The following is a 14,191-nucleotide window of genomic DNA, read 5'->3' on the forward strand; positions in this document are numbered from 1 at the left end:
CACACATAGACACGAGAGTTACTATGTGTCACACATAGAGATGAGTGTTACTATGTGTCACACATAGACGAGTGTCACACATAGAGATGAGAGTTACTATGTGTCACACATAGACGAGTGTCACACATAGAGATGAGAGTTACTATGTGTCACACAGAGATGAGCGTTACTATGTGTCACACACAGAGACGTATGTCACACATAGAGACGAGAGTTACTATGTGTCACACATAGAGACGAGTGTCACACATAGAGATGAGAGTTACTATGTGTCCCACATAGAGACGAGCGTTACTATGTGTCACACATAGAGACGAGTGTCACACATAGGCACGAGAGTTACTATGTGTCACACATAGAGGCGAGAGTTACTATGTGTCACACATAGAGACGAGAGTTACTATGTGTCACACATAGAGACGAGTGTCACACATAGAGATGAGAGTTACTATGTGTCCCACATAGAGACGAGCGTTACTATGTGTCACACATAGAGACGAGTGTCACACATAGGCACGAGAGTTACTATGTGTCACACATAGAGGCGAGAGTTACTATGTGTCACACATAAGAGACGAGCGTTACTACGTGTCACACATAGAGGCGAGAGTTACTATGTGTCACACATAGAGACGAGCGTTACTACGTGTCACACATAGAGGCAAGAGTTACTATGTGTCACACATAGAGACGAGCGTTACTATGTGTCACACATAGAGATGAGAGTTACTATGTGTCACACATAGACGAGCGTTACTATGTGTCACACATAGAGATGAGTGTCACACATAGAGACGAGAGTTACTATGTGTCACACATAGAGACGAGAGTTACTATGTGTCACACATAGAGATGAGTGTCACACATAGAGACGAGCGTTACTACGTGTCACACATAGAGGCAAGAGTTACTATGTGTCACACATAGAGACGAGCGTTACTATGTGTCACACATAGAGATGAGAGTTACTATGTGTCACACATAGAGACGAGCGTTACTATGTGTCACACATAGAGATGAGTGTCACACATAGAGACGAGAGTTACTATGTGTCACACATAGAGATGAGAGTTACTATGTGTAACACATAGACGAGCGTTACTATGTGTCACACATAGAGATGAGTGTCACACATAGAGACGAGAGCTACTATGTGTCACACACAGACGAGAGTTACAAGGACACACAATACAATACACAACCACACACACACACACACACACACACACACACACACACACACACACACACACACACACACACACACACACACACACTGCCCCTGGTTTCACACGACGACTGTTTGCATTGAGAATCACTTTCCAGTTGACATGGCACGTGAGAGTTTGCTGTTCTCCCTCGGAAGCCCGTCCTCCACTCCAAACAACCAGGACTCCCTGTCTTGTCCTGCCACAACCTCGACAGCCTGCGACTATGTCCTGTTTGTTTTAATGGCCCTCTAATGCCCAGTGTCCATGATGAGAACCAACGTCGTCCACGTATAGCGGAAGTCTCACGACATTAATATAACAGATGCCAGCTTTATCTCTGTGTTGTGTTATAAAGGAAGCCATACAGTATGAATCATACAGATAATCATTCATAATCAAATCCCTCCCCAAACTAAATAAGTTCTTTGTAACTAAGCTAATATAGATGAACTTACCGAATTGAATTTAACATTATTTGGTTTGTAAGGCAGTCCTGGAGCATCTAAGGATGCTTTACAGGAAGTTTTGATAATAAATTACAATTTTGTTGTATCACATGTGTAATAAATTGCACATTTTAAAATTGTAACATGTTTTGTAATGATAAAAATATGCTCTATCGAGTACGTTTTATGATATTGGAAATCGTGTGTTGTCAGGGGAAAGGCATGGAGTTGTATGAAAAAGGGATAAAAGTTGAAATGAGGAACTAAATAAATGATGTGGTGGACAGATACGTACTTTGGCACGTACGGTTTTAGCGTGGGTCTTTTGCAATGTTTGGCAAATCACAACATTGTTTTGGGAAATCATAACATCGCCGGTTCACGTGAGCCTGGTTGGATGCTGCGGATCCCTGCTTGAAACAGCAGGGCAGGTCGCTGCCCCGACTCCACCAAAACCACTTACGGGGCTTTAGAAGAGTGACATGGTTATTGCAAACAAGGCGTGCATCTCGTATCAAGTAATATCAGACTGATTTGAAATGAAAATATGGCCTTTGAGAGAGTAAGTACTCTGATTTTTTTCTTTCCCCCTCCTCATAGTCACATTTGTTTAACTTGCACAATGAGGCAGTGCTCATTGTTTACCGACCGAATTTAGCGCCGCAGCCCTTGCGATAAACAACTAAAACGCAGTCTGAACTGAGTCTGAACTGTCCAGCGTGTCTCCTTGCCTTCCACCTTAAGTATGCAAGGATTGGCTCCAGCCCCCTGTGACCCTGCAAAAAGGATTAAGTGGGGGTAAAAAAAAAAAACGAACAAGCGACCGAACAAATGAATAGAAATAAGAATCCCGTCTGAATAATTAAGTAAATTAAGTACTTGCACAAGCAAGTACACACTTGCCAAGTACGTTTCCCATACAGCAGGAATTTCCCTCGCACTGCGGCTGAATACATGGCACCGTAACGTTCAGCATGTTGGAGTGTTTGTGCAGAACTAATGACAGCACACAGCTAATATGCTCAAGACCCTCGGGGGGGTTTTGGAGTGATTGGACGCTTCCAGTAAGTCCCTGCGTGATGCCCTTGTGTTGTCAAAGAGCTTTATTTGTTAATCAGACACCATCAGCCTTATCAGGAGCGAGGGAAGAGGTCAGAGGAGAGGAGAGGAAGAGGCTTCACGGGGAAAAGCAAGGGAAGAAAGAAAGAGGTGTTGCCGATGAGTCTTCCACGCTCCACCATCCCCCACTAATAGCACTGCCTCCCCTGCACCCTCATGCTTCCTTCGCCCAGACCGCTCTCTCTCTCTCTCTCTCGCCTTCTTCCTTCCGTACTTTCTTTCTTCCTTTTGTTACTTTATTGAATTCAAAGTTTTTCCTGCACATCTCTGCCTCTACCTCCCTTCCTCCTTCTCCTTTTTATATGATATATCTTTCTGTATCTTTCACTTACAAAGCAGCACAGACTCTCTCTCTCACTCACTCTCTCTCTCTCTCTCTCTCACTCTCTCTGTCACTCTCTCACTCTTTCTGTCGCTCTCTCTGTCTGTCTGTCTCTCACACTCTGTCTCTCTCTTACTCTTTCTCTCTCATACACTTTCTCTCTCTTTCTCTCTCACACACATGCTCTCTCTCACTCTTTCTCTCTGTCTCTCTCACACTCTGTCTCTCACTCTCTCTCTGTCTCTCTCACTTGCTCTCTCTCTCTTTCTCTCACACACTGTCTCTCCCTCTCTCCCTCTCAATCGCTCTCTCTCCCTCTCTCTCACACAGACATATATCTCACTCGCTCTCCCCGCAACTATAACAGCTGAGGCTATAATAACATTTCACCCATCCATCAAGTCCGCTCCACTTTGATCAATAAGCACTTTCAGGATACTGCCATATAGCAGCATACTGAACTCACAACGCCTCCCCTCTGTCTCTCTCTGTACTTATCGCTCTGCTGACAAAGCTATACGAGACCCTGCATGACTCTTACAATACATTTTACAACACATTTTATCAGTGCAGTGTGTGCATGTGTGCATGTGTGCGCGTGCTGCACTTAAAATGGAGTGCACTCATGGCTGATCTGTGGCCACTATTTTTTACCTTTCCCCCTCTCAATAAATATTAGATAAAATATTTTGGTATTCATCATTTTAGTCTTTCTTTGTATTGTTATGCCATAATGTAGGGTCGTTGGGGCAGATTAGCACTTAACTATAACCACAGACTGCTTTTTTCCCAAACTTCTAATTAATTATTTAGTTACATAAATAGCTAGGAGTCTGTCTTGGCAACATGGTTAAAGAAAGGAAGAAGAAGAAGAAGAAGAAGAAGAAGAAGAAGAAGAAGAAGAAGAAGAAGAAGAAGAAGAAGACAAAAAGTGAAAGAATTATCTACTAATCATTTGAGTCAAATACCTTCAAAGTGTCTTTTAGCAAGGCATCAACTCCCCAGCATGAGGTACAACATTGTGGTTGTGTACACAGCATTTTCCAAATGAAACTGTGTGTGTTGGTCTAATTCTGCCCCCCACCACCACCCCCACCACCACTGCTCTCCTGGGCAGTTTCCATCAATGGGGGCAAGTCCTTAGACATCTTGTTAAGTTAACACTATGAAAGCAAGGAGTACCAACAAAAGACACCTCAACAAGCCAAGGAAATGTAATATTGTGTGATTGGTGGTTACTTGTGCGGGGTGGTTGGCGGGGGCGGGGGCGGGGGGTGTCCTCTGTCAAAACGTGTTTTGTTTGTGCTCAGATGGTGAAGTGGTTGACCCTTTCCTCTGGAACCACTTAGTCTGCCACCGGTCAAGACTTGAATTCTGTCAGAAACTGTCCCCCCCCACCACCACCCCTACCCCTCCCCTCCCCTGTGGCTCTCTTTTTAAAAAGTTTGGCTCATAAATCGCCGAATTATACTAAGTGGTTTGTGGACCGAACCTTGTGCGGAGCTTTAAATTCACAGATTTTTTATGTAGTGTACAACATGAACGCATAGCCAGGAACTAAATCAAGATGTTATTGACACGCATTGCTTCTGTGAAGGCAATGGCATTCATTAGGTTTACCCATGCCAGCTGTCTTTCACTTAGTGAGGAAATAAACTTGTGTGTAATAAATATAGGGGTCGAGAGAGACATGCTCAAAGGTAAACACATTTAGTTCTTTGACTGCGTCTGGAAGAAGAAAAACAAGTCGGGACTTTCAAGCCAGGGCAAGTTTTTATGAATGGAAGGATTTTTCCCCACTTCTAAACTTTCCCTCTCTCTCTCTCTCTCTCTCTCTCTCTCTCTCTCTCTCTCTCTCTCTCTCTCTCTCTCTCTCTCTCTCTCTCTCTCTCTCTCTCTCTCTCTCTCTCTCTCTCTCTCTCTCTCTCTCTCTCTCTTTTTGTGAATGAAAAACAACTGGAAAATCCAGTATAAAGCCCGTATACTTCAGAGCGTGGATTGGCTGCCGCCGCTCAATCTCCGCCCACGGTTGCTAGGAGCCCGGACTATCACGCCGCTGATTGGTTCAGAGGCGGAACCGAGATTTCATTCATAAGTCAGTGTATTCATCAGGACAAAGGCAAGAAATTCGAGCCTTTGAAAGAGGAAATTCACCAGTCACCAACCTCCTGTAGCCCGAGCAGATCTGAGGGGTAGAAAGAAAAAGCAAGTCTCCAAATCATACGAGGTCAACACTTTAAGTCTGTACCAGTATCGACGGCGCGGCTCTTATTCAAAAATCACCCCAAAAACAAAACGTTAACCAATACAGGTTCCGTCAGTCCTGCTTGTCTTTTTAAGGGATGTTGTTGTCGTCACTTGAATGAAACGCAACATCTGTTTCTTCTCACGCTGAGCTACAGTTTCCTCTTTCTCCCCAACATCGGAGTTTAGAGGGCTAAACTCAAGTGGTAGAAATCTCAAATGCGCCAAAAAACAAAAAAAGCCAACGAAATGAACAAATCAAAAACAAATGGGTCCTGTGAGATGAAACGTATTTTGTTTTTTAAATATGCAAGGGTGCTGAATTCAGTTCAGCCGCCGTCGCTGAAGGACGACTAAGTTTTACGAATCCAGTTATAAAGAACAGGACAGATGCGGATATATATATATATATATATATATATTTATATTTATATTTATATATACATGTATTTTTAAAGTAGACCTAAAAGTCCCACCTGCTATCTTTTGATAGTCTGACGAGCGGTCTGTCACAAATAGGCTACGCTCGAGCGCGCACAACCGCGCACGCGCACAAAAATACAGACAAACACGCGGTCACGTACACACACACACACACACACACACACACACACACACACACACAACCCCAGATCTGTAGGAGCGAGGAGGGCAGCAGCCCGCTGGGTAATCACTCGCCATCACTTCCCCTCTGCTTTTTTTGTGAATGGAGCTCATTATGCATGCAGCCTCCACGCAGCTCCATTCACAACTAGCGCTCGCAGCCCTTGGCCCCTCTTCCCTCTCTCCCTGCAGGCTGCGTGGATTTCACTCAACTCAGCCTAAATGACCACAAACGGTTAACGGACGGACTGTAAGATGGATGGATATTTGGACCAGCAAGTGCCTTACACTTTAGCAAATGTACGTATACGTGTGAAGGAACTCTCCCGCGACTACGCGCCGCTCGTATTCCCGTGACTTGGCTACCGGGCTTTCTCTTTCGATCGCCCCCCTCGCTTTGCATGAGTTTCGGCTGAGGCAGCTCGTGCGCTGGAGGAAACTACTTCTCAGCTCGCGCTGTACTCTCGTTATCAGCAACGTATAACTTCAGAGTCGCTGCACAGATTTTAAACACAGCGAATGTTGCATTCGGTGATGTTTGTCAGAGCTTTGTCTACAGCGAGCTTCTCCGGTCTGATAACGTGTCAGTGTATGCCAAATGGCTTCTTACTTGCGGCACTAAGGGCGCATTTGTTTTTTTGTTTTTTTCGCCCGAGATTGCTTCTGCAACTGGCAGACGTGTTGTTTTCTGTAGGCGCTTTCTGCTCAACTTGCTGTAGTTGCAGTGAGTTATTAGCTTTCAGTGGCCGATATGGAAACACTAAAGGCTTGTGACATGATAGACCACGAGCAACGGTTATTATTGTTATTATTATTGTCATTATTGTTTGTTGTCGTTGTTGTTATTATCATCGTTACAGTGCTATTGTGCAGTGTATTCTAGTCTGCTGGTATTGTAGCCATATGCCATTGCCTGCCTTGACATAACATACTGTAAATGCCCCGTGTCTTTCGCACTTCTGTCTGCAATATGTATGGTGTTCTGCAGAAGTCGCAAGGAAATGGACCCTTAAATAGACTGTTGATGGCAGCAAAGAGGAAATACATGGACACGGAATTGCCCCCTCAGGAATCTGAAGGTAAAGTAGGAACTCAAGGGAAGTTCACATGGCCTCAAGCACCTTTATGTGAAACAGGTTTACAGAGCAGCCCACCGAAGAAAAAAAAATAAGCACTGAAAAATGAAGTCGATATGCTTGCACTTATCACTGATGTGATACTCTCATGCAATGTGAACTTGAACTAGACCTCATGATGAGTAATGGTCTACCACTGAATGATGATCTATTAACTCTTTGATGCTGCCATTCTGCAAAAAAGCTAACCATGCTTTCTTTCTTTCATTCTTTCTTTTCCAGACCTTTTTCAGGATTTAAGCCAACTCCAAGAGACATGGCTCACAGAAGGTGAGACATGCCTGCAGGCATCCTTAATTTGCACTTATTAATGATAAATATTGCTCAATATATGACAAGAGGGATGGGACTGAATGATGCGAGTGTCTGGAAATTATCATGAAAAGACAAATACGAAATGCAGATTTTCTATTCTATTCTACTCTACTCTATTCTGTCCTATTCTATTCTATTCTCTTCTCCTTGGACTTAAGTTACACAAATATTATAGGTATTATAAACAGGTATTTCATATAAGCCATGGGTGTTTTTCACTCTGAAACCTGGTCAGCCTGGGAAAAGTTCTTTTGCCAGAAATATCTCCACAACATTTCAATGTGTTATCCCTGAAATTAACATGAGCACTTTGGTCTGCAAGCTTCCTCCAGTGCATTCAGCATTAAGGCAATGGAGGCAAGTCTATGTCTCAGTGAAGCAATGACCTTTTCAGTTTAGGAAGGGTTTTAAGTTGCTTTAAAAAGTCTCGTGGGGAGACAAAACTTCTGATGCAACACACATGCTCATAAACCATACAACAGCAGAAAAGAGGGGGGAAAAATGTCCAGCTAGAGAGAACACAGACGGGACATTATTAGCTCTGAGCATGTCCTATTTTGGCCATGTTGGCATGTAGTCTGCGTGCCAGCGACTGGCCAATGCAAACAAACAGTATGTTTGCCTTGTGTCACTCAAAGGTGCATAGCGATGAAATGGAGCTCAGTCCGAGGCAATTGTCAGCTTGCAGACCTCATAAGTACAATGTTGACGTGAACTCTAATAGAGCAATTATATGTCAGAACAGGACAACAACGCTGAGGCATGAGTCATCAGGCCTGTTTAGTAATGTTTGTTAAACCAGTGCAAGGCAGTGGCAGGACAATAGGCCTTATGTGTGCTGAAAAATTGAATTAAAAAAATGAGAACTGATCCGAAAGACACTATTTTAATTTTTGTCATTGGGGTTGATGGGTGTGCATCGAAGGGAGATGGCACTAAATTGTTGCATTTAATATTCTTTTAGGAACGGTAAAGTTTTTTTGTTTTCTTAATGTGCAAAAAAAAAAGTTTTTGTACAAAATTCCCTGTGCTGTTTTCTGTGAGGAATTTGCCATCACAGTTCTTTCCGTCAAAGAGCTGTTTGTTGTAGTCATAGGGGATTTCTTATTATGTCTAAGCATGAGAACTTGCTTATGTTGCCTTAATGCACAACACAACGTTTCATTTGTTGCGTCCAAGATTTCAAAACTGCGTCCCAGCGTTAACTTCGACCTATCTATATAGGAGGTCACTGAGATAGGGAGGCCAGGCAGATGCAATCAGACTCGTTGGGGAGAGGGTCTTCCCTGCCCCGGGTTGGGGCGAGCTACGTATTCAAGTAGGACCCCGCTCCCTGTCAAGCTACTGTTTACGGTGCGAGGAAAACAATGCTGCGTCCACCTCGGGCTTCTCGCCTTTTCTCATGCAGCGTCAGAGCCAACGAGTTGACTCCACACGGGTGTCTCGCAGACAAAGAGAGAGCCGGTGCCAATAAAACAGGCAACAATGGGACGCACTTCAAAGTCTGATACTTTGAATCCCATTCATTTGTATTGCAAACTAAGCTGTAAAGCCCGACATGCAGAAGGGACCCGGGCTGATCTGCTTGCGTCTATAGAGTATCCTTATGGATCCTCTAGATGGATTTTGGAAGGAAGGAAGAAAAAAAAATAATTTTCAGGACTGGAAGTTGTAGTGCAACTTCATCAAAGGTGTTATTTAACCCTAAGTACCGGCTTGTTTTTCAGCTTCCCTGACTAAGACCTCTCCTTTCCTGTTGCATTAATTAAAGACCTTATCATGACTGATTGCAGTTGTGAGGGATTCACCAGGATTGTAAAAACTGGGTAGCTGGAGGGAGTTTGTTTAATGCCACAAGACAGCGGAAGAGAGAGAGAGAGAGAGAGAGAGAGAGAGAGAGAGAGAGAGAGAGAGAGAGAGAGAGAGAGAGAGAGAGAGAGAGAGAGAGAGAGAGAGAGAGAGAGAGAGAGTGAGAGAGAGAGAGAGAGAGAGAGAGAGAGAGAGAGAGAGAGAGAGAGAGAGAGAGAGAGAGAGAGAGAGAGAGAAAGGGGAGAAAGACGGAGATGGCGATGGGGGGTGGGGGGGTACTGAATGGTAAGAGTTCAGGAGCTTGTCACATCTTGTCTCGCTGGCCTTTAGGTTTATATGACTGAAGCTGGCTCCTCCCAGGATCTCCCACTGAGAGTGAAAAAAGTCATTCAAGGTGCCTGGAAGCACAGAGGAGAACATGCGTCTGTGCTCACTTTTTCCCTCTTGTGCTGACTTGCATCTCAAAGCTCCTGACGAGGTGTTCCTGGAAGTAAAATCAGATACGCATGCATGAACATGTACACGTCTATGCACGTACACACACACACACACACACACGCGGACACACACGCGGATACACACATGGATACACACGGATTACACAAGGATACACACATGCATGCACACGTGCGCGTGCACACACACACACACACACACACACAGAGTAAAAGACATATAAATATATAATGGGACAAGAGAGAGACAAACACGCACGCTGAGGTTATAAACTGAGGTTATGATCTTGTCTGCGAGCCAGTTGCTCTGACGCTCAGACATCCTTAATGCTTTTTCTTTTCCTTTTTTTCCCTTTCTCTTTTCTGAACAACGTCCAGCATATTCCATTTTGGACATGTTGAAACTAGTGGCAATGATTGATTGTTTGATCTGATGGGCTAAATATTGGCCTCTGCTCTGTCTCATAAAACAGCTTTATTCTTCTCCTCGGGGGCAAGAGAAAAAAAGTTAAAAGGGGGTAATAGTATTACCGTATAGTAAGCCACAGGACGTGGCATTATATAAGAAATCAATGTCATTTATCTGAACATGTCCCAAAACGCCATCATCCGGTTTCCTCTGCACAGGAAGCAGGAGCAAGACGACAAAAGAGAAAGTGGATTTGAATTTCTTATTTCCTATTTTCTTCTCTCTCTCCCTCTCTCTCTCCCTCTCTCGCCTGTCTGGGTTTCCTTGCTGTGTTTCATGGTCTGGAAGCTGCAGTGGATGAAGTGAGAGAGGAGGCTGTTGAGGTTGAATACTGAGCTAGATTTGGGTTCTTCGGCTTGGCTGGCTCAGGTCACAGGCCCTGGCGCATCGTCACTGTGGGCTCTCTGAACTTGCCACTTTTTGACTTTTTGAGGGAAACACGCTGTATTTCCTTCGAGGCTGTACTACTGCTTCAGCTCTGGTATCGTTTCCTCAAAGCTGCTGTCACAGAATCATGTGTAGGGAGCCTGATGCCGAGGGACTTGGTGCACCCTCAACGTGGGGCCATTTTGTTTTAGTTTGCCATTATGGCCGAGATTAGTTTCACGATGTTTAATGATAGCCATCAAATTTTCCCTACCAGTTAGCCTGTGCTATGACGTAAGTGTTAGTCCCAAGCAATGGAAAGACTTTCAAAAAAAAAAAAACCCAGAAACCCTTGCGGAGCGGGAGCGGTGCCCGATTAAAAGGTTGCTGGCCCGGGCTGCGCTCTAGGTTTAGGGTTCGGGCATTAAACTGAGCATAGTGAATCGAATGCCAGTGTGCTCATGGCTCAGTGGGTGAATCTGACCTCCTCACCCCTATTGGGGCTTTGGCCGTTGGATGATGGGGGCTTTTCTGACCTGCTTGTGTGATTCAAAATCTAAAGCTCCGAAGGACAATTGTGAATGGGTTCGGGGTTTTTTTTTACAATAAGAGCAATACAATAGTGCCTGTCTAGCTCTGCTGCACCTGGGCTTGGCATCACTGACTGCACTAATTCAGTTAGGGGCCTAAATGAGCCTCACTATGTGAGAATGCATAATCAAAATACACTGTGAAACTTTATATCCTTTGCAGACCGGTAAGTAATTGTATCTAACAGCTAAATAAAACATGTGCATTTACAAACATCTATGTATTGACTTATCTATTTACGCATGCCAGTATTTACTGTAAGCTGGCTGTATATTGTTTCTGAGTGGTTTGTATCGTGAATTCGCAATGCCATGTATGAATTCGGGGAATCGTAACCAATATAGATTTGGCATGGCAGTTGCTGCTACAGTTACTGCTTGATGAGTGAAGCGGTAAGATCACATTTTTTTTTGCAGTGATTAAGTACTGCTGCAGAAACCACATCTTTAATTCACTATATATAAAGGGCGAATGACAAAAAAGATCTAAGCGGTGCTTTGACCTTAACTTGCCCCTTTGTTCACCCCCACTTCCCTTCTCGCCTTTGGTCTCTCTGGTTTCCTCGTTTCCTCAGTGCGTCTAGTCTGACCTTACAAGCGATTCCTCCGAGCTGTCAAAGAAGGTGATGAATACCAGAGCACTTCTAGACTGTCAGAGAAAGTCAACAGCGACTGGAGTTTGGGACACAGAGAGAGATTTTGACTGTGTATAGTTAGCTAGTCCCGCCACATGACATGTTTCCATACTCGTGCAGCCAGAACAGCCTGTTCAGCCTGTGCGGGTTACTGTGACAGATGTCTACATAACTCAGTAAACACATAATTTCTTTGACTTCCATTTTCCTAAAATCGTCCCAGCGTAAGTCAGTGTTGCGTAAAGACGCTTGATCAGCTTGAGTAGCGTGGTCAAAAAGGGATTGTCAAGACGTCAGGGCCATTGTCGGAGAGAATGGGGAAGTGGCCTGACCCCTATATTGATCTGCCATCAAATCGGTTCAATAGGTAGTCTGTGTGAGTGACAATAACTCTCGCTGCAGTAAGTAGGCCTCTTAAGGCCTTAAATCACCCATGGCTTTCTTAGTAATGCATCACCTTAAACCACTGGAAACGATGCTGAATGGTGGGCTCACGAAGAAGTACTGCTTTGCTGAAAATACAGTCTCCCAGGCACATTTACTATTGATAGATCCCAAGTCTTATGCTGAAATTGTAGATAAGAATGACGAGTTGACCTGCCTTTGAGGGTAAACTGTGACCAGCAGGCTTGTATTTTTTTTCATTTTTCTGAAACCTTGAAAATGAAGTCAAAGGTCAATACTACCAACAGATGTGAAATACCACAGGAGACATGACCAGCAGGTTAGCCGCCCTCAGTGAGATGGCATATTAGGAGTTCTCAGCTCATCCCGACCACGACGCATTCATCCAAAGCTCGTAGAAATGTGCTGGTACGCTGCAAAAGTGAAGAAGGTGGGATGTAAAGGTCAGTTAGACTGAGAAAACCAGGAAGGCGGTGTGTGTTCAAGAGTCAAGCATGGTCTAAAACCTGACGGCTTAAATCTAACAGTTCTTCTTCTCTGCCTTCAAAATTCCAGCTCAGGTTCCTGACAGTGACGAGCAGTTTGTTCCTGATTTCCACTCCGAGAACTGTGAGTACCCCACTTTCCGTTTGGGCCTTCACTCGAAGATGTTTTGGATATGTCTTTATGTGAGTTTCTATTTGTGCATGGTTATCGGTGTCTATCTGATGGGTTAGCGTGAACCCCAAATATCTTTAATTTAAAGAATAAGAAACAAATTTTTGCAAAATGTTGTCCTGATCTATGCCATGTGTATGGAGTTGTGCGTGGAGAGCCATGCCAAGCATTTGGAACTGAAAATCACATTTGCCTACTAGCCTATTTCTGCAAATCCAACTACATGTCCAGTGTGTCTGCTTAGCGAGTGTATAGGCATATGGGACGGTAAGGTCAAGACAGCAGCATGGGGTCAGAGCCAGCTTGAGAAACCGGCAGGGGATCAGGTGGGGATACTGTAATTTTGTAATTTTACAGTAATCTCTCCGGTCTCGCTGACACCCGTGCTTAATCACCCTGTCATCTCAAAGTAAATTTGGATGCCAGCATTGTGCGCTACCGCCATCCATTTGCATGACTTTGAAAAGCTGAAAGGGTCCAGCCCAGGAAACCAGGATCATTCAGGGTCCAGGTACAAAGATGGCCCTTTGTGCAGATCGGAAGATGTAAAATGGAAAAGCAAATTCCTGGGCCGCACAACTGAGCAACTGCTATTTGAATCGGTTTCCCTTTCTCGTTGTTCGTCTAAACAATGGTAATTCAGGATCTATGTGGGAGGGAGTGTGTGAGTGCGGCGCTCTACAAAACATCGTTTTTTCTGTGCCATTCATAAACTCCGGGCTTCTCCGTCGTCGTTTTTTCTGTGCCATTCATAAACTCCGGGCTTCTCCGTCGATATAAATGTGGCGGTGATATGGCGATCGTAACAGAAATTACCCTGAACGGAAACATTTCAGGAGTAGTCTAATCCTGCGAGATAAACTCTCAACCGTGGTCGATGGCATTTCCTGCGATTCAAACACATGCATCTTTTGTGTGTAAACATCATGTGATTCGATCAGCCCCCCAAGTCACAACTGGTGCGCCCCTCGGTGACACATGCCCTGTGGAACATTGTCCCCCGTCTGTCGGCCAACAATGCGGAGGAGGAAGCGGAGATGAACCGCGGGGCATGCAGGGGTTATGTCTACTTAACCCCCTGGCCTGTCAGCCAATCAGCTGTCAAGGCTCTGCACACGGTTGACCCCGGTATGATCTGCGGGGTCAGGGGGGCTCGGGTTTGACAGGCAGCTCACTTATACGTGGCAGAGACACTCCGGCGTTGACAGACAGTGTCCCTGCTGTTCACAGTCAATGGCCACAGAGTCGAGCTCGAGCATCTCTTTCAGCCGGACTGATGGGAAACTCAAGCTGACAAGCCAGAATTAATATATTCATCTGTGTGTTTATTTGAGGTCCTGTAAGGGGGGGGGGGGTCCGTTTAAGGCTATCAAAGTGACTGTATAAATAGGGGTTTCTTTTCCCATGCC

At 44.6% G+C, this 14,191-nt stretch overlaps 1 protein-coding gene across 1 annotated transcript in view; it reads left to right on the forward strand.

Annotated features, from left to right (window-relative positions):
• Positions 1-6,059: 6,059 nt before the first annotated feature.
• The window catches only part of etv4 (ETS variant transcription factor 4), a 40,449-nt gene continuing 32,317 nt past the window's right edge, over positions 6,060-14,191 (forward strand). The window contains exons 1-4 of the mRNA XM_056296555.1: positions 6,060-6,245; positions 6,934-7,024; positions 7,304-7,351; positions 12,681-12,734. Of these exons, the coding sequence (XP_056152530.1) occupies positions 6,201-6,245; positions 6,934-7,024; positions 7,304-7,351; positions 12,681-12,734 (238 nt within the window). The 5' untranslated portion in view covers positions 6,060-6,200. The remainder of the gene's footprint in view (positions 6,246-6,933; positions 7,025-7,303; positions 7,352-12,680; positions 12,735-14,191) is intronic.

Source organism: Lampris incognitus, chromosome 17 (genome assembly GCF_029633865.1).
Source record: "Lampris incognitus isolate fLamInc1 chromosome 17, fLamInc1.hap2, whole genome shotgun sequence".
Classification (NCBI taxonomy): domain Eukaryota; kingdom Metazoa; phylum Chordata; class Actinopteri; order Lampriformes; family Lampridae; genus Lampris; species Lampris incognitus.